The sequence below is a fragment of the Schistocerca piceifrons genome, chromosome 3, assembly GCF_021461385.2.
Source record: "Schistocerca piceifrons isolate TAMUIC-IGC-003096 chromosome 3, iqSchPice1.1, whole genome shotgun sequence".
In the NCBI taxonomy this organism is placed as follows: domain Eukaryota; kingdom Metazoa; phylum Arthropoda; class Insecta; order Orthoptera; family Acrididae; genus Schistocerca; species Schistocerca piceifrons.
In genome coordinates this window covers 808888263-808915500 of record NC_060140.1, presented here as the reverse complement: position 1 = coordinate 808915500, position 27238 = coordinate 808888263, and the positions used below count along the sequence as shown (strand labels likewise).

The window sequence follows — 27238 nt, the reverse complement described above, 5'->3', positions numbered from 1 at the left end:
AATCCCAGTGTAGACTAACATCCAGTACTAAATTTAGCTTATTTACTTTACTTGTTTTCACTCTGTTGTATCCAATGGTAACATATTTTGGGGCAACTATCTGCATTCACAATCTACATCTGTACTCTGCAAATCACCATGAGGCATATGGCAGAGGGTACATCCCATTGTACCAGTTATTAGGGTTTCTTCCAGTTCCATTCACCTATGGAGCACAGGAAGAATGATTGAATGCCTCTGTGCATGCAGTAATTATTTTAATCTTATCCTCATGATCCCTTTGTGCTTAGCCCTCAGAATGGCAGTTCCAGTATTTTGTTGTCAATTTACAAACTTTGTGCAGGCTGTTGTTCAATTACCTCTGAATTTTTATTCTGCCTTCTATCATTAGATGTGTGATTAATAATATAGAGTAATTTAAAGAGAACTGCACCTTGCATTTGATGAACAGTTATGCAAGTTTTATTTTTGATAGGCTTCCTCCACAACCGAAAAATTTGAAGTATAAATCATAGAGTTCCAAGAAGTTAAAAAGTTGTCTTGTGACGCACTTCTCACGATAGTTCCTCACAGTTGTTCCTGTGTAGCATGTTATCCAGTTATATAGATGGAATGCATTTCATTTCTTTTCTCACTAATTTTTTTTATATCTTTTGATTTTCTATCAGTATTGTGTGATTAATTACTACTTCCATGACTGAACTGCTTTGGCGTGCATAGTCCCAGAAATTGTTAGAAAAATAATTATATAAGCATTCAATTGTGTGTATGGCTGTTATTACTTTTTATTGTTTTCAGCATTTAGGATATGTAGAGATTCAGTTTTATTTTCTGTAAGATACATTTGGTGTCTGATAGATACTATCGCTGTAGTGTTGTTGGACTATATTTCCCCTTGTAGTTTGATAGAGTGTAGGACTTAAGAGAGCACGTGTACAGTTCTACAAATTCTGAAAATAAACTTTCTTACTTAGCATAATCCAATCATAGATTTAATCTTTAAGGGCTACCATTATACTAAACTGCAAAACTGAATTGCCCCAGATATTACATTCTGTGTCTTGTAGCCATTGTACTTCTGGATATTTGTGTAACATTTGGACAATCTGAAATAACTTCTTCACCCTTCAAAAGTAATTTTATATTGTTTTGACATCTTCATTACCCCATCAGAATTTTGCATCAGAATTTGATTGAGAATTGTTACTGATCCCCAGCATATATGCATAGCCACTGGTTCATTGTTCTTGACATTTTGATTTTTGTGTTTGTTGGTGAAAACTTCAGTTTTTCTGTTGGGTATCTGAGATGGTTTTTTTTAAAATGTGGTAATTTTATATTTTGCTTATAAACTTTTTAAGATACATGATGGCTACATCATCAGGACAAAGCATGTTCTAAGAATGAAAAAAAAAACTGCTTTAAGAAATGTTTTTCTGACTGCAACTTTTTCTTACAGGTATAATGGCAATACTGTTCTGTGGGATTGTTATGTCACATTACACCCACTACAATTTATCCACTGTGACTCAGATAACAATGCAGCAGACCATGCGCACATTGGCTTTCATTGCAGAAACATGTGTATTTGCTTACCTGGGTCTTGCGTTATTCAGCTTCAGACACCGTGTTGAGCCTGCACTTGTCGTTTGGAGCATAGTGCTTTGCCTTGTTGGACGAGCTTGTAATATTTTTCCCCTGGCTGTATTGTGCAATCGTTTCCGTGAACATCAGATCACGAAGAAGATGATGTTCATTATGTGGTTCAGTGGTGAGTGTCGTGTGTTGCCTGTTACAGTCTTTGTCCTTCAAAACTTAAACAGTAGAGACGAAATAGCAGGAAAGAATTATGTGTGTCACACATTGCACACTGACAAGAAAAATGACACAGGTCGAAAAAGGCAATGTTTAGTGAAGTGCCACAACTTCCACTAAAAATATAATGGAATTTACAGCCTACAATAATTACTTGAAATTTGAAGGAAACATATATCATTTCAATATAAGATTTATAGAATTAATTATATGAGCTGAGTTCTCTTAAATACTGCATTTTTTGAGTTGTGTCACTGTTCTTTCTGGGTGCAACATATAAAACAGTGATTTGGTCAGAAATGATGTACAGAATATTTTGTTGTCAGTAGACAGTGAATAAATTAGAAGATTTGGCAAGAGAAAGTAGTATTTGAAATTAGTGGATCGCAAAGCAGATAAAGTTAAATAATCAGGAATGTTCCAAATGTCATTGTTCACTGCCAGTTAATTTTAATGACACTGGTAGTCAGTAAAGCTGACTCCAATCATGACAGCATTAGCGTCTTGACAGGATATGAAGGACATAATGAATGAATGACTTTATGATTCTTTTAAAGAAATTTTCAGCTGGTTCCTTCTAAATGACTGGTGCAAAGTGATTGACATTTGAGGTTTTGTGATGCCTAGTTTTACACAGTTAATGTTGGTAAGTAGGTTTGTTAGAAAAAGAACTTTGAAACACAATGCTATAAATTTCTTTAGCTACAAACTTGAACACTTCCAGTATGACAGAGCTTCTGCAGTGACCTATCATAGATGGTAAGCAGAGACAAATACAGGGCAGTCATGATCAGACTACAGCTAGCCCCTTCCCCCATAACTACAGCTGTTTCTTCTGAAACTTTGGAACATAGCTTTCAGACTTAACACTCAGGTTGTATTATTTAACGTAGTGGTTCATGAAAGGCTTGCACAGTGTAAGAAGTATGGCAGTGCAAGTCAAACCTCAGAAAAATTGCACGTACTATGTTGTTGTTGTTGTTGTGGTGGTCTTCAGTCCAAAGACTGGTTTTTCCTCTTCATCTCAGAGTACTGCAATCTGCATACGTTTGAATCTGCTTAATGTATTCATCTCTCGGCCTCCCTCTGCAATTTTTACCTCCCATGCCTCCCTCCAGTATTAAATTGGTGATCCCTTGATGTCTCAGAATGTGTCCTACCAACTGATCCCTTCTTCTACTCAAGTTGTACCACAAATCTCTCTTCCACCAGTTCTATTCAGTACCTCCTCATTAGTTACATTATCTACCCATCTAATCTTCAGCATTCTTTTGTTGCATAACAGTTCAAAAGCTTCTATTCTCTTGGTGTCTAAACTATTTATCGTCCATGTTTCATTCACTTCCATACATGGTTACACTCCATAAAAATGCTTTCAGAAAGGGCTTTCTGACACTTACATCTAGACTTCATGTTAACAGATTTCTCTTCTTCAGAAATGCTTTTATTGCCAGTGCTACTCTACATTTTATATCGTTCCTACTTTGGTGATCATCAGTTATTTTTCTTCCCAAATAGCAAAATTCATCTACTACTTTAAGTGTCTCATTTCTAAATATAATTCCCTCAGCATCACTTGATTCAGTTCAACTACATTCGATTACTCTCGTTTTGCTTTTGTTTTACTTATGTCCTCCTTTCAAGATACTGTCCATTTTTTTCAAATGCACTTCCAAGTCCTTTGCTGTCTCTGACAGAATTACAATGTCTTCAGCAAGCCGCAAAGTCTTTATTTCCTCTCCTTGGACTTTAATTCCTATTCCAATTTTTGCTTTTGTTTCCTTTACTGCATGCTCGATATACAGATGGAATAAAATCAGGGATAGGCTACAACCTTGTCTCACTCCTTTCTCAGCCATTGTTTCCCTTTCATACCCCGCGACTCTTATAACTGCCATCTGGTTTCTGTGCAAATTGTAAATAGCCTTTCACTCCCTGTATTTTACCCCTGCCACCTTCAGAATTTGAAAGAGAGTATTCCAGTCAGCAATGTCAAAAGCTTTCTCTAAGTCTACAAGTGCTATAAATGTAGGGTTGCCTTTCCTTAACCTATCTTCTACAACAGGTTGTATGGTCAGTATTGCCTCACTTGTTTCTACATTTCTCTAGAATCCAAACTGATCTTCTGCGAGGTCAGCTTCTACCAGCTTTTACATCCTTCTGTAAAGGATTCATCTTAATATTTTGCAACTGTGACTTACTAAACTGATAGTTCGATAATTTTCGCACCTGTCAGCATCTCCTTTTTTTAAATTAGAATTATTATGTTCTTCTTAAAGTCTGAGTGTGTTTTACCAGTCTCATACATCTTGCTCACCATATGGAAGAGTTTTGTCACGGCTCTCTCTCCTAAGGCCATCAGTAGCTCCAGTGAAATGTTGTCTACTCCTGGAGCCTGGTTTCAACTTAAGTCTTTCAGTGCTTCATCAAATTCTTCACGCAGCATAATATCTGCCTTCTCATCTTCATCTACTTCCTCTCAAGTACATTTCCCCTGTATAGACCCACCTTTCAGCTTTCCCTTCTCTGCTTAGGACTGGTTTTCCATCTGAGCTCTTGATATTCATACAGGTAGTTCTCTTTCTTGAAAGGTCTCTTTAACTTTCCTGTAGGCAGCATCTATCTTACCCTAGTGATATATGTGTCTACATCCTTACATTTGTCCTCTAACCACTTCCTGTTGATTTAGTTTTTAAGACATTTGTATTCCCTTTTGTCTGCATCTTTTACTTCATTTTGATATTTTCTCCTTTCATCGATTAAATTTGATATCTGTTGTGTTAACCAAGGATTTCTTTTAGCCCTCGTCCTTTTACCTGCTGGATCCTTCACGGGCTTCACTATTTCAACTCTCAAAGCCACCCATTCTTGTTCTACTGTATTCCTTTCCCCTGTTCTTGTAAATCATTCCCTGATTCTCGCTCTGAAACACTCTACAACCTCTGGTTCTTTCAGTTTATCCAGATCCCATCTTCTTAAATTCCTGCCCTTTTGTAGTTTCTTCCATTTTAGTCTGCAGCTCATAACCAATAAATTGTGGTGAGAGTCCACATCTGCCCCTGGAAATGTCTTAAAATTTAAAACTTGGGTCCAAAATCTCTGTCTTACCATTATATAATCAGTCTGAAACCTTCCAGTGTCTCCAGAACTCTACCATGTATACAGCCTCCTTTCACGATTCTTAAATCAAGTGTCTGCTATGATTAAATTATGCTCTGTTCAAAATTCCACCATTCGGCTTCCTCTTTCATTCCTTTCCCCCAGTCCATATTCACCTACAACTTTTCCTTCTCCACCTTTTCCTGCTTTAGATGATCTCAACATCATTAGCGATAGGAAAGAATCTGTAACAGCAAATACGAATGCGTTAATCAAGGCTAGTGAAGATGTATGTCTAAGGATAAGTAAAGACAAAACCAAATATCTGGTTACTACTAGAATGCCAACAGCAGTAGATCAGGAAATGTTAAGAGTCCGACTGAAGAAGAGATTACGGGCGGGAAATGCATGCTACTTCTAACTGAATAGATTACTTTCATCACTGATATTGTCTAGGAATTTAAAGATTAGAATATACAAAACTATTATTCTACCGGTTATGCTGTATGGGTGTGAGACTTGGGCTCTCACTGTGCAAAATGAAAAGCCATTTCGAGTATTTGAAAACAAAATTTTGAGGAAAATTTTCAGAGCAAAAAGGGATGACATTAGTGGAGAGTGGTGAAAACTGCATAACGAAGAGGTTCATGAACTCTGTTCAAGCCCTGACATAATCAGTATTATTAAATCACGTAGGCTGCAATGGGCAGGTCACGTAGCTCGAATGGATGAGGGCAGGGCAGCGCGCAGAGTACTGGTAGGGCACCTAGAAGGAAAACGTCCTGTGGGGAGACCGAGGTGTAGATGGGAGGACAATGTGAAGGCTGATTTGAGGAGCCTAGGTATTGAAGGTGAATGGATTGAAATAGCCCAAGACAGGGACAGATGGCGAAAATACGTTGCTGCGGTAATGGACTCTTGAGTTTGGTATGACCAGTGAGTGAGTGAGTAAGTAAGTACCTTTTCCTACTTTCAAATTCCAGTCCCCCCATGGCTATTTAATTTTCGTCTCCCTTAACTATCTGGATAATTTCTTTTATCTCATCATACATTTCTTCAATCTGTTCATCATCTGCGGAAATATTTGACACGTAAACTTGTACTGCTGTGCAGGGTGTGGGCTTTGTGTCCGTCTTGGCCACAATAATGGATTCACTATGCTGTTCATAGTAGCTTATTCGCATTCCTATTTTTTTATTCATTATTAAACCAACTCCTGCATTACCACTATTTGATTCTGTATTTATAACCCTGTACTCACATGATCAGAAGTCCCGTCCTTCCTACGACCTAACTTCACTAATTCCCTCTGTGTGTAAATTTAACCTATCCATTTCCCTTTTTAAATGTTCTAACATACCTGCCCGATTAAGGGATCTGACATTCCACACTCCGATCCATAGAACGCCTGTTTTTTCCCCCTCCTGATAATGACATCCTCCTGAGTAGTTCCTGCCCAGAGATCTGAATTAGGGACTATTTTAGCCAAGAGGACGCCATCATCATTTAACCTTACAGTAGAGTTGCATGCCCTGGGGAAAAAATACAGCTGTAGTTTCCCCTTGCTTTTAGATGTTCACGGTACAAGCACAGCAAGGCCATTTTATTTATTTATTTATTTTAAACAGGCCAGACTGTTGCTCTTTCAACTACAGAAAAGGCTGCTGCCCCTCTTCAGAGATCACACGTTTGTCTGGCTTCTCAACAGATATCCCTCCATTATGGTTATGCCTACAGTATACAGTATGTGACTATCTGTATTGCCTCTCCACCAATGAAAAAGTCCACGTTTCATTGTTTCATTCGGGGATGACACATACCATAATGAGGAAGGTAAAAGTGTCTTAATTTAAACTACTGAAATTGTTTGAATTAGTAAAAGCATTAGTAAATAGATTAAAGACCGATGACCTCACAGTCTGGTCTCATCCCTCAAAACGCTAAATATATTACATTCTTACAATCAATTCGTTAGTATTTTGTGTGATACGGTGCCTAGGTAGCCAATCCTGAGTTAGATTTTCCCTAAATCACTTCTAGTAGGGCCTAGTTCAGTCCTTCAGATGTCTGTTTCCAGATCCATTCTTGTTGGGTAAGCTTATGTTCATTTCTATCAAGTTTAATGTAATGGAATGTCAGACCCAAACCTTCTCTTCTTCAGCTCCTAATGGAAACATTTATTTTTGTTCAAAATATTCCTACTGTAACATTCTCAAAAATGTATTATGCCTGTTGGAGAATCATTACAGCTAATACGGTACTTCTAATACATTATTAATTGAACTTACAACAACATTTTTCTTAAAAGTAAATATTTGTATTTACATGAAAATCAACTATTATCTATGGAAACTGCTGAAATCCATACCATTTTAATATATTTCTTTTTTGTTATTATTTTTCTGTTTTATTTCTGTCAGGTCTACGTGGTGCAATTGCATATGCACTTTCATTACATTTGCAGTTCAGTGATGAGACTAGACATGTTATTGTGACGACTACTCTCATTATAGTGCTCTTTACAACACTTGTCTTTGGAGGATCAACTATGCCTCTAATGAAGGTGAGTCACATTCAGCCTTCTATATCTTTATGTATAACTTTTGTCCATTTTACGGATCTACATAGTATACTGTATTTTTCACAAAGTGTATTCATAGTTCACAAGTGTTATCCATTCCCCATTATTATTTGCTAACTTCATAGAATTTTTATATATATATATATTTTTATTCGTGTGTTGTGTGGTATGTGTTTTAAGTGAGAAAATGAGTTAATATAGTTAAAACTGTCAGTAGCAAGAAAGGAGATTAGAAAATCAGCCAGCAGTCGAATAATGTCCACTTTCTGAAAATTGTGTTTTTGCTGAGGACCCAGAAAAGAATTTAAAAAGATATTTTTGCTGCTGATGTGGTTTGGTGGTTTGCATCAAAGAACAAGATAGCCCTGATTTAAATTCCATTAGTTGAATTTTGAGGTTGTTATATAATATTGTTGCACCAGCAATAGCACTGATGTTGGACTGAAAGTCATGTATGGAAATGTCATGTGTAGATTTACAGCAAACGAGAAATACCTGTGGCTCTGCCATCATACTGATATCAGAGTCAACTGCAGATAAGCAATAAAGAAGCTTGCGCCTCAAATTTTCTACGTAAGTTGATAATATCAGAGACATAACAGTTGACAATGGCTGTAGCAGTTAACTACAACTGTGGAAGACACCAGTAGTCAGTATATAAAATTTTATAAAAATTGAGTTGAGATATTTTCTCTAGGATCCCCAAATCTGAATTGAGCTGTAGCCTGTGAGACATGACAACTATTTGTACTTAGATTAAACCCACATACAATATTGGGCACAATTTCTGTGGTAATGTGAATAGTTGGCTAATAGTTTCCAGCCAGTTTCTGCATCTATTTTAGGGAAAGTGTGAGTGGTGTCTTAGATGTTGAGGAGTATCATACTTTCTGTCATAATCATCTATCCTTGAAACAACAGCATTTTTGACATTGTCTTGCAGTTTATACTGATGAGAACTTTCACACCACAGTTCTGAAATAGCGACGCTCATCTTTTATCTACCACTTCATGTACAGCTCTTACAGAGTGTCAGAATCTATTACAAATTCGCTGGACATTCCCTTCATCCCTTTTCATTTCAACATAAACATTGTCATAATCTACCTGTTAGTCATCTGTTTGCAATTTCCACAAGGGCATGCCCCTTCTCCCTGCTGCACAAATTGGTCACAACAGTAGTTACTCTTTTCTCCATGCATAAACAGGAACTGTGGTGGCCTGGTGAGACTATATTCAGCTTTAGGTATCAGAGCAATTTTAGTAGACTCAAAATGACTCTGTCATTTTGTATCCTAGGTGTGCTCATCCATGTGGAACCAGGACAACAGCTACAAAGAAAATTTTTATGACAGAAAAAGAATAAAATTTTGAAATTTCAAAGAAGTATACATTCCAGGACTTTGCATTGTCTCGAATTTCATGCAGCTCAACACAGCAAAACTTGCTATCATACAGCTACAAATTGTGCAACCCAGTTTGCATGACTGCAGAGTGACATGTCAGATTAGGGGAACAGGTCCATCTTGGTTCTGTCCTAGCCTGTTGAATCAGTTCCGTCAGTCAGTTATTTTAAGGGTGTTTGTTGGATCTTGCCCATTGTCTTGTGTAGTGTGCCTAAGGAATGTTCCATTCTCAGAATGCTGTATGACAGTTCAAGCAAATATCATTAGTAGTTTTATTTCTATAAACCAGATTGACAATACTTAATTTTAATGTACAAAGGTGTCGCAAGTGATGGGCAACATGCAACATAAATCCAAGTCCTTGCTATACACAATGTTCCTGCAAGTTGAGACACATCATGGATAACTGTTCTCGTAGCACTGTCTGCTAGGCTGTGCTAATACTCCACAAATCCTGTCCACTAATGTCCAGCCAAGACTGGCAGGAGTGGTGCTTACATTCATATCTTGCAGAGGTTGCTCCTGACGCAGCGAAGTCCTAATCAGCGCAACATTGGCCGATGTCTTTTCACCACCTTCTCTGATTTTGGGTTCTTCTTCTTCGTTCCAGCACTTGTGATTACGCCAGAACATTCTTCCCCCCCTCCCTCCCCCAAAGGAACGGACCGCCATTGTAGGGAGTGCGACAAAGGCGGGGGATGCAGAAGTGTGGGTGGATCATCGGGCCAGAAGCTATGGCTGCAGGGGACATCAAGCTTCCGGCCATACCCCTCCATCTGGCCTGCATTCTGGCAGAAATGTCCCATGGAAAATGATCATAAGGGTACGCGTCCACCTCCTACTGCCGTGAACCAGATGAAGAAGGCAATGACTGCTGTGGTGTGGATGGGTTCAGCTCCATTGGTAGGACAAGAGGCGGCAAAGGCCTCGTGTCCATGGGGTCGTCCCACGGTGTCGTGTCTCATGATGATACCCTCTGTGGCCACACTGCCATCTGAACCCATGAATCTGGGGGAAGAGAGACTGAAAGATCAACACCTACATGACAGAGGCGAAGTTGATTTTGATGGCAGTGCTGCAAGCCATCGGGACCTGAAATAAGAAACATGCAAGCGCCAAGTCGACGGAAGATCTTGCCTTGTGCCCACCGTCTGCTGCCACTAAAAACCCTGTAAAAGACAATATCATACACCGCAAAGCGATACTTGTAGCCTTCCTTCGGTGCCGGATGCTAATGAAGGTGGAGCAGTGTCCAATGGCGGCAGCTGGCGATGGTTCATCTCGTGGGTGCAAATGATATGAGGCGAGAAAAAGTTGCCGTGCTTGATCCCTAGTGTGTACGGAGTGAAGTTGGGCCATCTGCTGCTTGAAGGTTCTGACAAAATGTTCCACTTTGTCATTTGACTGTGGATGGAACGGTGCGCTAGTGAGATGCTGTATGCCATTGTGTTCACAGATCGTTTCAGATTCATTTGATGTGAACTGAGGTCCATTGTCGGACATGATTACTTCAGGTAAACCTTCTAGCCAAAAAATCGATGACAACACCTGAATTGTGCTATGTGATGTTATCGAGTTCATTGGCACTGCAAAAGGAAACTTGATATATGAGTCAACCCCAATCAACCAGCAGGTGTTCCAAAAAGGTCCCACAAAGTCTGTGTGCATATGTTGCCATGGCGATTGTGACTTAGGCCAAGCAGAGAACTTTTGTGTCGGTGTGGACTGATTTTCCACACATGTGTGACACTGTGATGTTATCTTTCCTATTTGGGCGTACACATCCTGCCAAGTACAGTGTTGACACGCTAACTGTTTCGTATGTACAACCCCCCAGTGTCCTTGGTGAAGCAACTGCGGCACTTCATTTTGCAAAGCTGGATGTCCACTTTCATTTTGAACTAGAATCACACCTTTCTGTACAGCGAGGCTATGTCAACGTGCAAAGTATAGACGCACTACAGAGTTCTTTATGCAGTGCAAGGAAGGAAGCCAAGATGTGTGTATGTAGTGGAGCAAAATGTTCAAATTTGGATCAGCACCCGTGGTCTCAGCAATTTTCTTATAGTTCAACAGAAAAGACTGAAGCAATTCAGACTCCTGTGCATCAGTATGACAACAAGATGCAGCAGAAGAGTCGAAGTCTATATCAGGACCAATCGGAAGATGAGAAAGTGCCTCCGCATTACCATGTTGAGCTGTTGGATGGTATACAATCTTGTTCTGGTATTGAGACAACAACAAAGCCCATCTTTGCAATTTTTGGACAGTTTGTACAGGAACTGATTTCGTTGGATGAAACAAGGACTGCAAAGGAATTTTCTGCCATACAAATAGTGGTGAAATTTGGTGACACCATACACAATAGCCAGAGCGTCTATTTCAATTTGTGAATAATTACACAGAGCTTTGGACAACACTTTTGATGCGAAAGCAATAGATCTATCTTCAATACCAATACACAAAAGCATGGCACAGTTTCCTTAAGATGAAGTGTCAACTTGCAATACAATTGTTTTGGTAGGACCAAAGTGAACTAAGCATCAATCACTAAGCAATGCATCTTTAAGTTTTTGAAAAGCTACTTGGCCCTCATCCATCATAACAAAGGGGACGTTCTTGCGACACAAGCGATGCAATAGAGCTGCTATTTGCGCAGCCTTCAGTATGAACCATATATAATAGTTCATTTTCCCTAAGACTGACTGCAATTTTGTGACATTGCGAGGAACTGGCAAATCTCATATGGCTAACAGATGCAACTGGAGAGGATGTACACCTTGACTTTTTGACATGACCAAGATACTGCAACTTGGGTCTAAAAAAATCACACCTGTCCAGTCTACATCTTATTCCGTTATCAGACAACACACTAAACAAAGCATGTAAATTTGCAATATGTTCTTCAGGTGTACGACCTGCTACTACAATATCTTCCAAATAGTTTGACAGTTTGGCGCTTGTGCAGTCAGCTGTTCGTAATACCATTGGAAAATGGCGGGTGCAGAAGCACTGCCAAAAGGCAAATGCACATACTAGAGTGGTTTGAAAAGTTCTCAGAACGAAATAGAAAAAAAGTACTTACATCACTGAAACTTTTTTTATTTTTCAATGTAGTCTCCTTGTAGATTAATGCACTTGGTCCAACAATGTTCCAGTGCCTTCATCCCATCTCTAAAATGAGTTCCCTCCAGGCCTGCAAAATAGTTGTCAACTCTATCAATTCTTCATTTGAAGTGCATCTTTGTCCACCAAGAAAAATTTTCAGTTTCGGGAAGAGATGGAAGTCTGACAGAGCCATATCAGGTGAATAAGGTGGGTGTAGCAACAATTCATATCCTAGTTTGTGTAAATTTGCCATTGCGACAGCACATACGTGCAGGCACGCATTGTCTTGTTGCAGCACCCATCTTGGAGATAATTTTTCCATTTCTAATTTTTCAGTTAAAATGTGGTACACACTTCCAGATGACATCTGGCAAGCATGAGTAATTTCTCGCTCTTTCAATCGGCAATCTTCCATGACCATTTTGTGCACTTTTGTAACAATTTCTGGAGTAGTGACACATCTTGGCCAACCACTGCGCAGATCATCATCTAAGCTCTCCCAACCAAATTTAAATTCATTTTTCCACTTGGCAACAGGTGAATATGCCCCATCTTCGCAAATCTCTACACAGGAACAACCTCAGAGCCGCATCACCGCCACAGCTCTCTTCCAAGAGCACTGATGTGGCAGGTGTTTACAGGCAACAGTCCAATGAATATCACATGAACAACTCATTGCGCTACTGCTAATCTCTCGTGGTGATTCCGAGAACTTTTCAAACCACCCTCATATTTAAACAAGCCCAAGTTAGTATTTACTACAAACACGTTCTGAGATTCTTTATTGAGCGGTATTTGAAGATATGCATCGCACAAATCAGTTTTTGAAAAGTAGTGTCCAGGCCTAATTTGTTCATGGGATCCTCTGGGTGTGGCAATTGATAAGTATCAATGACAATTTGTGGGTTAACTGTAGACTTAAAGTCAACACAGAGGCGACTGTGACCTGAAGGTTTGGGGAGCAAAACCAGTGGACTTGATGGGGACTAGCTGATATGGGTGCAATAACTCCATTACCTTGCAATTCTTTAAGTTCAGCAATGACTTTGTCCCACAATGCAATGGGAACAATTCTGGCCCTGCAAAATTTTGGCTGATCATAGTCTTTTAAAGTAATATGTGCTACAAAATTGTTAGCCTTTCCTAAACCTCCAGAAAAGATTTCTGGAAATTCTTTCAGCAAGCTAGCTGCACTGTCTTTTGCATTCAGTACAGACACTGACAACACACTGTACTGAATGTTAAAGCCAAACAAATCAAAAGAATCAAGACCAAATACATTCTCACAGTCGCGTGATTGAATCACTGTGAAAATCACTGTTTGCATATGTGAGTGATACATGGCAGGCAAAGTACACTTTCCAAGAATGGGAATGTCTTGTCCATTATCAGTCGTCAGTTGCATGCTAGTTTTAGACAGGTGTGGGGAGCCTAGCAGTTCACATGTGTGACAATTGAGCAATGTGACAGAGGCACCTGTATCCAACTGAAATTTCACACAGTTCTCACAAATAAGCAAATGAACAATAGGTTTGTTTGACTGGCGTATCACTGAAGAAACTGCACACTTGCTAGCTGCAGACTTGGAATATACTGCATTAATGACATGGGTCTTGTGACTAGATTTTTGTGAGTGAGCCGAATTTTTATGTTTTTTCCATTGCAAACATACAGATTGCACATGTGCTTTCCTACCACAAGTGTAACACTGAGCCTGTCGGAAGGGGCAGTTTTGGCATTTGTGCCATGAGTAACACCAAGGGCAAGACTTAATTCTGTTCGCCTGTATAGCCACCTGATTAGCGAGCGGATTATGCAACACGGAATGTTGTTTACTCATTGTGGCTAGCACAAGCCGCTGGTGTGGAATGGGGCAATCACAAGCAAGGGACTCGACCAGACAAATAGCTGGCTGCTCAGATGTATGAGCCGAAAAGGCACCAGAATCATGCTGAACTGGTATTTGCACTACCTGCTGAAATGATGGATCAGACTGTTTCAGAATTTGTTATCTGAGTTTGAAAATGGTTCAAATGGCCCTGAGCACTATGGGACTTAACATCTGAGGTCATCAGTCCCCTAGAACTTAGAACTACTTAAACCTAACCAACCTAAGGACATCACACACATCCATGCCCGAGGCAGGATTCGAACCTGCGACCGTAGTGGTCACGCGGTTCCAGACTGAAGTGCCTAGAACCGCACGGCCACTCCGGCTGGCTATCTGAGTCTGACATCAGGTAAACTGTACATAATCGCATCATGCAACATAACATGGGAATATAAAGCACCGCAAGTACATTTGAATTTGCATTTCTGTGTCATACCTTGCAAATCTGTTACACACTACCGATAAGTTTGTTCTGGCCATTTTTTGTGATTAAAGAATTGTTACTTAGCTGCTTCCACATTCACTTGCTGTTCATAATAGTTTGATAGTGAGTCTACCACTGTGCCGTAAGCTGGTTCACTTGGAGTGGCTCTAGGAAAGAGTTTTTTAATTAATCTGAACACTGCACTTCCTACCGTGGATGATAGATATGGTAGTTTCACAGTATCTGTAACATTGTGTGCTAGTAAATGTGCCTCAAACTGTGATAACCACTTGAGCCATTCCTCTTCTTGGTCACAAAACTGTTGAAAAGGTGGTATAGCAGCTGTAGTAGGTGGTGCTTGTTCTTTGGGCATGCAGCGTCGGCCAGTAGTCGCTGCATCATGTCGAGCAGTGTAGATATTTGCTGTGTCTGAAACTGATACATCTGCATTAACTGCGTGGCAACTAATGCTTGCAGCTGCAGTGCCTGAGCAGGGGGCGGGACAGGTGGGGGGAGCCTCATGTTGAAAGACACAAATGCAACAAACAGACAAAAATATATACAAAGAAATTTTCTGAAACACCCACCTGAAAACACAAATTAGCAAAAATGACAAGAAACTGTTAAAGCAAAGTAAAGACAAAAGCAAAGTAAACACAAGAGAAAACTAAGGCGCCAGCACAATATAAATGAAAAGTTCGTGGCCGTCGGGCACTGGGTTCGGAGGATTCTCATTGCAGTTGTTGGGTCTGGCCCACTCGTCTCGTATAGGGTGCCTAAGGGATGCTGCATTCTCAGAATGCTCTACAACAATTCAAGCAAATAACATTAGTAGTTTTATTTCTATAAGGCAGATTGACAGTACTTAACTTTAATGTACAAAGGTGTCACAAGCAGTGGGCAACATACAACATAAATCTTAGTCCTTACTATACACAGTGTTCCTGCAAGTTGACACATCTCACTGACAACTGTTCTCATAGCACTCTCTGCTAGGCCTTGATAATGCTCTGTGAATCCTGTCCACTCATGTCCGGCCAAGGCTGCCAGAAGTGGCACTTATATTCACTTCTTGCAGAGGTCACTCCTGGTGCGGCGCGATCTTAATCAGCGCACCATTGGCCAACATTGTTTCACTGCCTTTTCTGGTGTTGCATTCTTCTTCTTCGTTCTGGCACTTGTGGCTACTCGAGAAAAGTATTTTTGGGAGCTTTTCTATATTCATTTAGTTGAGCCCTTATCGTGGGTTACACTTTGTGCAAAATAAACCTAAAACTTTCATAATTCATTTTCCTCAGTTTTAAGTATGCTATTCAGCAATAAAAACATAGAAGACACAAAATAAATCCATTAACAACATATTAATAATCAATTTTTAATGTATAATGTAAGTGGATAGATAAAAAATGTACTCATCAAGTGGCGTCAGGAGAACATACACATAAAAGGTAAGCTTTTGGAGCCAGTGACTCCATTTCCAGAAGGGTTGGAGTGGAAGGAAGAGAGGTGAAGGAAAGGGACTGGTGAGGTTCAGGAAAAGGGATAGAGTTCAGTAAAGTCACCCAGGTCTCCAGATCAGGGGAGACTTACTTCACGAGATTTGAAAACCTAAGAGCTTAAAGGTGGAAGATAGGGTAATATGGAAGACAGAGATTGCTGATAAAACTTCGTGCATGAGATGTTAAGAGTGAAAAGCTACATGCATTGTATGTGAGGGAGGGGGGGGGGCAGTGAAAAATAGTAAGGTCAGAAAATTAAAGATGTAGAAAACTAAAAGGGAGTGAAAAAATGAATAATTATTGTGAAAAATTGCTGAGACCAAAGAAATAAACATAAATTGAGGCCAGGTGGGTGACAAGAACCAAGGACATGTTGTACCACCAGTTCCCACCTACACAGTTCTGAGAAACTGATGTCTGGGGGTAGCATGTGTGGTGAAACAGGCATCAAGGTCATGACTGTCATGTTGTAGAGCATTCTGTACAGCAGGATATTATGTGATCACAGTATACACCCTCCGTCCATACCCATTCATCCTTACTGACAACTCGATGGTAGTCATGCCGATGTAAAAGGCTGATGAGATGGTATGTGACATATTGTTTCACAGGATGTTCTTCCTTTGATAGTGGATGTTTTGCCAGTTACAGGGCTGGTAAAGGTTGTGATAGGAGGGTGCATGGGGCAAGTCTTACACCAGTGACTTTTCCAAACTCTATCCCCTTTTCCTAAACCTCACCAGTTCCTTTCCTTCACCCCTCTTCCTTCCCCTTCAACTCTTCTGCCAGCACAAGGAGCCACTGGCTCTGACAGCTTGCAAACTTTAATACCTTTTTTTATCAACCTACTTGCATTACATTAACATCATGTGATGTAAAGTTTAGTGAACAAACTCAATGTTACATATGGTACCAGTTTCCATAAGTGAATTTTTAAAGTTTATTTTCCTTCCTCCATTTTGAAGATTATTAATCAATCATATTTTTGTTGCTTATTTTTGTTGATATCGAGCAAAATTTTCTGTCATTCAAACAATTCTTTTTATTGCCAACTTTTAATTTTCAATGCCAACTTAAAATAATTGGTATATAAATAGAGACAGACACTGAGGAGCCAACACACTATGACTACTGCCCACTCCAAGAGTGGGTGCCACCTGGAGGCATCAGAGAGAATTAAACATGTTAAGGAAAGCAAAGATCAGTGGGGAATCATCCTAGTGACAATATAGGCCACAAATGGGGAAATCCTCTGACATAAGCAACTTGGGCAAAGGGCAACAATATTACGTAAAGGATAGATGGGCACTCACTGTAAAGATGGCACACTTGAGTTGCAGATGTACAAGCTTTCAGTCAAAGCCCCCTTTATAAGAGAGAACACACACACACACACACACACACACACACACACACACAAAGCACACCTCATACAGATTATGGCCCAGTATGTGGTAAGGAGCATCTCAGACACAGCAAAGATGAGTAGCTGTTCAAGTGCTACTGCAATGAACATCTGTGGAAGTGGTTGAAGGACAGAGAAACCACGAGTAGGCAGAAATATGTTGGATGTCCACATCTCATCACAGAATGTGGAAGTTGGAGGCTTGCTCTCTCTGTAAAGCAGTATACATAGCAGTCTGTAGCAGTTATGATGACAATATATAATGCTGGCATAGGCAGAAATGTTTCAGAACATTCTGTTCAGCACACATTGTTTAATATTGGACTCCACAGCAGACTACCTCTGTGTGTTCTCATGTTGACCCAATAACATCATCAGTTATGACTGCTGTGCTCACAGGATCATAGAGACTGGACCACAGGTCAGTGGAAACATGTCACCTGGTCAGATGAATCATGTCTCTGTCACACCAGGTCAATGGTTGTGTCTGGATACAAAATTATCCAGGTGAATAACAGCTTGAAACACGCACCACACCACAGACACAGGCCAGTGGGGAATTTATTATGCTATTGGAGGCATTCACCTTGGTTCCTCCATTACAACAATGCTCCAGCTCATCCCACCAAAGCATGCACCAAATATTTGTGGGGTACAGAACTGAAATTTCTTCAGCACCTTCCTTACAGCCCAGACCTTGCTCCTTGTGGCATTGCACTGTTCTCACATGCAGGGGCGATTCTAGAAGTTGGTCAAGGGGGAGCTAATGGGGAGAGGGGATAGTGTCTGGTTTTGGAGTTCAGGGTAAAAAATGTGTATTAATAAATAATAAGACACCCATTTTAAGTTAAATGATATTTATGGGTTTAGATAGTAAACTATTTGCTGCTCTTATTCTTTTGTTAAAATATGTTTCAAATATATTGCAACCTATATTGCTACATAATTATTAAAAAAAGAATGAATCTGTTGAAGTAATATATTCGTTGATTTCTAAAGTCATTTTATCCAGTGTAATATGATGCTTCATTGGCGGGGGGGGGGGGGGGGGGTTATACCCCCCATAACACCCCCCCCCCCCCCACACACACACACACACACACACACACACACACACACACACACTCTTTCCACTGCCCCTGCCCGCATGTGAAAATGAAGCTGAAAGGAATGCAGTTTTCAAGCAATGAGGACCATCTGCAGGCTTAGGATGATTGTGCCTTACTCCCTACAGAAACTTGGGAGAACTGACTGAAGGATTGGTGTCAGAGGATGGAGAGGTGTATTCAGTGTGGCAGGAATTACTTCAAAACAGTTAAATAAATAAAGCTGTATTAGCAAAACTTTCATAGTACCCTTTGTATGTGAAAATCTTGGTCATATGCGACTTCTGAATAAAAAAGGTTATTGACAAAATGATCTTGGGGTCTGCTTTCAACATTAAATGGCCTAACCCTACACTTTTTTTTGTTTGCTTTTCTGTCTTTTGCATTCTTGTCTCTTCAGTTATTTAAAGTTTAGGTCTCAGTTTTGAGAGATTACATCTGACAGCTCTCTGTCCCTTCTGTTATGAAATTTGGGTATCGATTGTTGACCAGCTTTATTTCTGAATTGTTTCAGTATACTTCTTCTCCCTCTCATTCAAAATATTTTAAATTTTTTATTTGTCATGCCCCTGTTGTTTCTTTTTGCTGATTAGTAAACATGTGTACATGTACTCCTTTGTTGCTGGTGCTATTCCTTACCTTGATTTGTAATAATAATAATAATAATAATAATAATAATATGGTAATAATAACTTAAATTTCAATTAAGCTTTTGTTTTTCTCTGACAGTATGTGTGAAAAAATGTGTGTGGTTTTTTGCAAGAAAAGAAAAGTTTTTTGAATTGCTAAACACAACAAAAAATGTCATGCTATTTATTCCAAAGATGTTACATATTACAGAATCGAATCATACAGTCAGAGATATTTATACACACTTTATAATTTTATGGGTGAGTGCGAGAGCATGAAACTATTTGGGCCTGCACTCTAATATTAAACAACACATTTTTAGTTATTCCAATTATACTTCTTTATAGTATCACTAAATTTTATTTAATCCTTCAATACACACAGTTTGAAGCTATTCCTGAAACACTATAGTGTCTTCGGCTAGATAATTAATACCCCTCTCAGAAAACTCTTCCACTCCCTTTCGCCTGTACCCATAAAAGACTACTGAAATATTATTTTGCTCAATGTTATATATTTCTGTTTTAAATTTTACAGTTACTACTTGCCAGTAAGAAGGGTCGAAGCCGTCGTCGACGCCGTGAAAAAGAAATTACTCTGAGCAAAACAAGAGAATGGGTATGCTGTTTTCTTTTTCTTTATTGAATTTATATATATTAGGCAATGGTAAATCACTCATGATGTGGACTAGTGGAAATTCCAGCATGTAGACAGTAAAAATAAACCTAAAAGAGAATGAGTAAATTCACCACTTACTGACTGATGCTTACAGGGCTAGTTTAACCCTTTGTTTCCTGACATAAGAAAAAATTTACTTTTTAACATTTTCTTTGCAGAATTTATACTATTGTGGCCTTAAATGATGGTAGGATTTTTTGTAAAATTTTATTTTATTTTTCACAACTCTTTTCTCTCCTGGTACTCAGAAGTACCGTCAGACTCCACGGACTGAATCACAACATGCGCAGAAAAATGCTCCAATTTTTGTAACTTGTACTTTATTCCACATAAATATTAAATGTTTTTACATTAGAAAATTAGTTAACAGAAATATGATATTTCTGAATTTTTTTTTTAATTTCGCATAAATTTATTCTAGAGCAACTTCACAATACATAGTAACTTAGCTATACATTTTTGACAGTATATACATATCACATATTTAGTGATACCTCATGAAATTGTATGAAACAGTTCTTTTTCTCATTGCAGCACAAATACACTTTACATGTACTACATTGTGAATGTGGTCTCGGCTGAATTTTATTTTTCGCACACATTTCGCATCGTCCTCTTTTACAACGGAACACTACAAAATGGTTTCCTCGGTTTCCAAGACGTACATCCTTCGGAACAGAAAAGTTATCCTTCCTTCTCTTTGGGAGAGTTATTTCATCTTTACCAGAGTTTCTCTTTCTGAGATTTGGCACTTCATATTTATTCATTAGCCCTAGTGCCACAGCACGCCTGAATTCCAGCAGTGGCAGTGCCCCATGTAGATCACTGAAAATGACGTAAGCATTGACAAAAGCAATTTGTATTGCTCCCCAGAAGAGACAGTGCCACCATTTCTTTGATCGCCTTTCAAGACCACAAGTTGAACGTAATCTGTCTGCATGATCCACACCACCCATGTTTTTATTGTAATCACATACAATAACTGGACATGGTATAGTCATACTAGTTCCATCTTTCTGTTTACTTGTCACTACGCTCTGTTCAGTGCCATGGAAGTTTGACGCACAATACACTACTTTATTTTCCTTCCATTGAAATACTGTTAGGTCTAAAGATGACTCTCTGTGATTTGATCTAGACATTTTTCTTTAGGTAAATTCCCTGGCAAACCTTTCCTGTTTGTTCTAATTGTTCCACAGGCAAATGTATTTACCGATTTCTGTGTGAGAAAAAGTTGACAGAACAACTAGTGAGAGGTAACGCATTGTTACTACAATAAAGTGTTCGCACAACCTGATGGTGGGTTGGTTGGTTTGGGGAAGGAGACCAGACAGCGTGGTCATCGGTCTCATCGGATTAGGGAAGGATGGGGAAGGAAGTCGGCCGTGCCCTTTCAGAGGAACCATCCCGGCATTTGCCTGGAGTGATTTAGGGAAATCACGGAAAACCTAAATCAGGACGGCCGGACGCGGGATTGAACCGTCATCCTCCCGAATGCGAGTCCAGTGTCTGCACAACCTGACAGTACTAATAAGTCCGCCTTATATTTTCCACTTTATCTCATTCACTTGTAACGTAATGCTTCAAACTATTATAAAAAAACAAAGAAGCTAAGTGCGTACAATGGAAAACTCAAAGGAAGTTTCAATAAATTGCGCACAAACTCAGGCAACAGCATGGAAACAAGCACATACAATCTTCTGTTTTCACAGCAGCGCGCGAAAAACAATTTCTAGCTCGGACCGCCAGAGAGGTCTATGTATTGCACAATAACATCTATGAAACAGTAGAGCAGAGTTACTGTTACGTACCAACAGGCTCTCAGATCACGAAACTGCACCACGAGAAAATAATGAGAGTCAAAACTTACTGGTACTTTTAAGTACCGTCAGGCAACAAAGGGTTAAGGTCCAAGAGACACAAGCAGCCATTTGGGGGTGCCAAACTGAGAGGGGTGCCAGAGGTGTCCAAGTGCAAATTTTTTTACAGACTAAATCACAAGTTGTACCAACAACTGATATGGGTTAAAATATACAATAATAGGAGCTTAACCTTCAGTTTAACATGGGTCCAAAAAATGAGCTGTTTGCAAAGTTATCAAGTGTGTGGTTATGGGCAGCACTGACTTCAGTATCAAATACTGTCCTACTTAGTATACACTTACTTGAAATACAGGGTGTTTCAAAAATGACCGGTATATTTGAAATGGCAATAAAAACTAAGCGAGCAGTGATAGAAATACACCATTTGTTGCAATATGCTTGGGACAACAATACATTTTCAGGCGGACAAACTTTCGAAATTACAGTAGTTACAATTTTCAACAACAGATGGCGCTGCAAGTGATGTGAAAGATATAGAAGACAATGCAGTCTGTGGGTGCGCCATTCTGTACATCGTCTTTCTGCTGTAAGCGTGTGCTGTTCACAACGTGCAAGTGTGCTGTAGACAACATGGTTTATTCCTTAGAACAGAGGATTTTTCTGGTGTTGGAGTTCCACCGCCTAGAACACAGGGTTGTTGCAACAAGACGAAGTTTTCAATGGAGGTTTAATGTAACCAAAGGACCGAAACGTGATACAATAAAGGATCTGTTTGAAAAATTTCAACGGACTGGGAACGTGAGGGATGAACGTGCTGGAAAGGTAGGGCGACTGTGTACGGCAACCACAGAGGGCAACGCGCAGCTAGTGCAGCAGGTGATCCAACAGCGGCCTCGGGTTTCCGTTCGCCGTGTTGCAGCTGCGGTCCAAATGACGCCAACGTCCACGTATCGTCTCGTGCACCAGATTTTACACCTCTATCCGTACAAAATTCAAACGCGGCAACCCCTCAGCGCCGCTACCATTGCTACACGAGAGACATTCGCTAACGATATAGTGCACAGGATTGATGACGGCGATATGCATGTGGGCAGCATTTGGTTTACTGACGAAGCTTATTTTTACCTGGACGGCTTCGTCAATAAACAGAACTGGCGCATATGGGGAACCGAAAAGCCCCATGTTGCAGTCCCATCGTCCCTGCATCCTCAAAAAGTACTGGTCTGGGCCACCATTTCTTCCAAAGGAATCATTGGCCCATTTTTCAGATCCGAAACGATTACTGCATCACGTTATCTGGACATTCTTCGTGAATTTGTGGCAGTACAAACTGCCTTAGACGACACTGCGAACACCTCGTGGTTTATGCAAGATGGTGCCCGGCCACATCGCACGGCCGACGTCTTTAATTTCCTGAATGAATATTTCGATGATCGTGTGATTGCTTTGGGCTATCCGAAACATACAGGAGGCGGCGTGGATTGGCCTCCCTATTCGGCAGACATGAACCCCTGTGACTTCTTTCTGTGGGGACACTTGAAAGACCAGGTGTACCGCCAGAATCCAGAAACAATTGAACAGCTGAAGCAGTACATCTCATCTGCATGTGAAGCCATTCCGCCAGACACGTTGTCAAAGGTTTCAAGCAACTGGAATCACTCAGTAGAGGAAAGTCCACTGGACCTGACGGGATACCAATTCGATTCTACACAGAGTACGCGAAAGAACTTGCCCCCCTTCTAACAGCCGTGTACCGCAAGTCTCTAGAGGAACGGAGGGTTCCAAACGATTGGAAAAGAGCGCAAATAGTCCCAGTCTTCAAGAAGGGTCGTCGAGCAGATGCGCAAAACTATAGACCTATATCTCTTACGTCGATCTCTTGTAGAATTTTAGAACATGTTTTTTGCTCGCGTATCATGTCATTTCTGGAAACCCAGAATCTACTATGTAGGAATCAACATGGATTCCAGAAACAGCGATCGTGTGAGACCCAACTCGACTTATTTGTTCATGAGACCCAGAAAATATTAGATACAGGCTCCCAGGTAGATGCTATTTTTCTTGACTTCCGGAAGGCATTCGATACAGTTCCGCACTGTCGCCTGATAAACAAAGTAAGAGCCTACGGAATATCAGACCAGCTGTGTGGCTGGATTGAAGAGTTTTTAGCAAACAGAACACAGCATGTTGTTATCAATGGAGAGACGTCTACAGACGTTAAAGTAACCTCTGGCGTGCCACAGGGGAGTGTTATGGGACCATTGCTTTTCACAATATATGTAAATGACTTAGTAGATAGTGTCGGAAGTTCCATGCGGCTTTTCGCGGATGATGCTGTAGTATACAGAGAAGTTGCAGCATTAGAAAATTGTAGCGAAATGCAGGAAGATCTGCAGCGGATAGGCACTTGGTGCAGGGAGTGGCAACTGACCCTTAACATTGACAAATGTAATGTATTGCGAATACATAGAAAGAAGGATCCTTTATTGTATGATTATATGATAGCGGAACAAACACTGGTAGCAGTTACTTCTGTAAAATATCTGGGAGTATGCGTGCGGAACGATTTGAAGTGGAATGATCATATAAAATTAATTGTTCGTAAGGCGGGTACCAGGTTGAGATTCATTGGGAGAGTGCTTAGAAAATGTAGTCCATCAACAAAGGAGGTGGCTTACAAAACACTCGTTCGACCTATACTTGAGTATTGCTCATCAGTGTGGGATCCGTACCAGATCGGTCTGACGGAGGAGATAGAGAAGATCCAAAGAAGAGCGGCGCGTTTCGTCACAGGGTTATTTGGTAACCGTGATAGCGTTACGGAGATGTTTAATAAACTCAAGTGGCAGACTCTGCAAGAGAGGCGCTCTGCATCGCGGTGTAGCTTGCTCGCCAGGTTTCGAAAGGGTGCGTTTCTGGATGAGGTATCGAATATATTGCTTCCCCCTACTTATACCTCCCGAGGAGATCACGAATGTAAAATTAGAGAGATTAGAGCACGCACGGAGGCTTTCAGACAGTCATTTTTCCCGCGAACCATACGCGACTGGAACAGGAAAGGGAGGTAATGACAGTGGCACGTAAAGTGCCCTCCGCCACAAACCGTTGGGTGGCTTGCGGAGTATCAATGTAGATGTAGATGTAGATGTAATTTCATTCAGAGACTACACCATATTATTGCTACGCATGGTGGATATGTGGAAAATATCGTACTATAGAGTTTCCCAGACCGCAGTGCCATCTGTTGTTGAAAATTGTAACTACTGTAATTTCGAAAGTTTGTCTGCCTGAAAATGTACTGTTGTCCCAAGCATATTGCAACAAACGGTGTATTTCTATCGCTGCTCGTTTAGTTTTTATTGCCGTTTCAAATATACCGGTCATTTTTGAAACACCCTGTACAATGTAACAGGGTTAAAATTTCACCCATGGCCTACTTCAACAAGATGTACAATACTACCTCAGCATGTTATATGTTACAGTTTACTGTGCACTTACACCTGTTAAAGGAGGTGTTTCATGTGTTGTTTCACATTTGGAGGCACTACTGCACTCATCTCTGCAGTGCATTATGAATTTTTCAAAGAGCCCAGATTACATCATAAATCTTGACAAGACTGCAGTGTACACTGCCCCTGTTAAAATGTATTACACTCCACCTTTGAGACAAACCCAGAGGACTGTGGTCAGGTAACTTTGGAGGTCAGGGAATGGGCTGTGCTTGACATGTCCATCATGGATCATATTGCTGCATTAGCTGGCTTTTTACATCAGCAGCAAAACTTGCCAGTACACAATCATGCATATAACTCAGTTTCCAATGATACGCAAGGTAAGATAGGCCATGGCTGAAATTTGAACCCAGTTACCAGTATATGGGGACTTAAGAAAAAAGTTTACATTTCAAATCTATTTGTTCTAACTAGGACGTTTCATGTGGTGACTCTTAGCCACACAGTCATAATTTTTTGAAAAAATGGGTCATGTGTAAATCCATGTTTACTAGAACTTTGTTGTTTCTGTTACCATATGCCTTCTCATATGTCAGTTTTCTCTTTTAATTGTGATCTGCCCTAATATATATTTTTATTATAATGTTCAGTGATAACTAAATTATAAATCTTGTGTGGCTCACTGCTCGAGGCAAATATTTTCGTCTGATGTCATATCAGTGCTACGCATGTCATTTTAAATTTGTGTTGGCTCCTGACAACTGACAAAAATATCCCTGAGAAAAAGAAACTATCTGGTGCATATTATAAGAAAGAAAATCAGAAGTAATGAAGGAAAATGAAAAACAAACTAACGGTATGAAGTATTTTTTCTGTTGCATATTTCAAGCAGCGAAAAATCATGTGAAGATATTATTTCTCCAAATAAAAATGCCATAAAGTTAGGTGTTGAAATCCCAATAGCTACAAATGTCCCTTCAAGATTTGAACCATTGCTGGTTACATACATGTTGCCAAACTTCATTTCTTATTTCTAAAAAATTATGAATTTTATGAGAAAAAATTAATTTTACTAGTGCATGCCTTTATTACTGCAATCAGTAGAGGGGTTTTTGTAATTAAAGAAGTGAAAATTAAACAATCTTTAAAAATTGATGAATACCTTAGTCTCAGCTGTAACCTTCACAAAAATGTGGATTTATGAACCAGTGCTGGATGCATGATGCATAGAAAAATGTAACAGCACAGAGGCTTTATTAGCTTTTGAATCAGTGCTCTTTTAATAATTTATGTATACATTCTCATACACGTGAGCAATGTCTGTGCAGTATTTATTTGTAAACTGCTTGCACTTCATATCAAACAGTTGCTTGCTGTATTGATGTTGATGGTGTTACCTGGAAAAATTGCAAATAATCTTCTGTGACGTGTTCAGAGTGGAGTTTATCATCTTTTATAGCTCATGACTAATTGTCAGAGATGAAGCGTTACTCGCTTTCTTATTTTGTTGTCATTACAGATAGCCGTACCGTAGGTGCAACCACAACGGAGGGATATCTGTTGAGAGGCCAGACAAACGTGTGGTTCCTGAAGAGGTGCAGCAGCCTTTTCAGTAGTTGCAAGGGCAACAGTCTGGATGATTGACTGATCTGGCCTTGTAACAATAACCAAAACGGCCTTGCTGTGCTGGTACTGCAAACGGCTGAAAGCAAGGGGAAGCTACAGCCGTAATTTTTCCTGAGGGCATGCAGCTTTACTGTATGATTACATGATGATGGCGTCCTCTTGGGTAAAATATTCCGGAGGTAAAATAGTCCCCCATTCGGATCTCCGGGCGGGGACTACTCAAGAGGATGTCGTTATCAGGAGAAAGAAAACTGGCGTTCTACAGATCAGAGCGTGGAATGTCGGATCCCTTAATCGGGCAGGTAGGTTAGAAAATTTAAAAAGGGAAATGGATAGGTTGAAGTTAGATATAGTGGGAATTAGTGAAGTTCGGTGGCAGGAGGAACAAGACTTCTGGTCAGGTGACTACAGGGTTATAAACACAAAATCAAATAGGGGTAATGCAGGAGTAGGTTTAATAATGAATAGTAAATAGGAATGCGGGTAAGCTACTACAAACAGCATAGTGAATGCATTATTGTGGCCAAGATAGATACGAAGCCCACCCCTACTACAGTAGTACAAGTTTATATGCCAACTAGCTCTGCAGATGACGAAGAAAATGAAGAAATGTATGATGAAATAAAAGAAATTATTCAGATAGTGAAGGGAGACGAAAATTTAATAGCCATGGGTGACTGGAATTCGAGTGTAGG

The 27238-nt window shown here is 40.0% G+C and overlaps 1 protein-coding gene across 2 annotated transcripts in view; it reads left to right on the top strand.

Moving 5' to 3' along the window:
- LOC124789797 (sodium/hydrogen exchanger 8) overlaps positions 1 to 27238 on the top strand; it is a 46995-nt gene that overhangs the window by 6396 nt on the left and 13361 nt on the right. Inside the window, exons 2-4 of one of the 2 annotated variants that reach the window (XM_047257274.1) lie at positions 1460 to 1771; positions 7335 to 7477; positions 19502 to 19582. In XM_047257274.1, the coding sequence (XP_047113230.1) occupies positions 1460 to 1771; positions 7335 to 7477; positions 19502 to 19582 (536 nt within the window). The remainder of the gene's footprint in view (positions 1 to 1459; positions 1772 to 7334; positions 7478 to 19501; positions 19583 to 27238) is intronic. The other variant, XM_047257275.1, reaches the window with a different exon arrangement.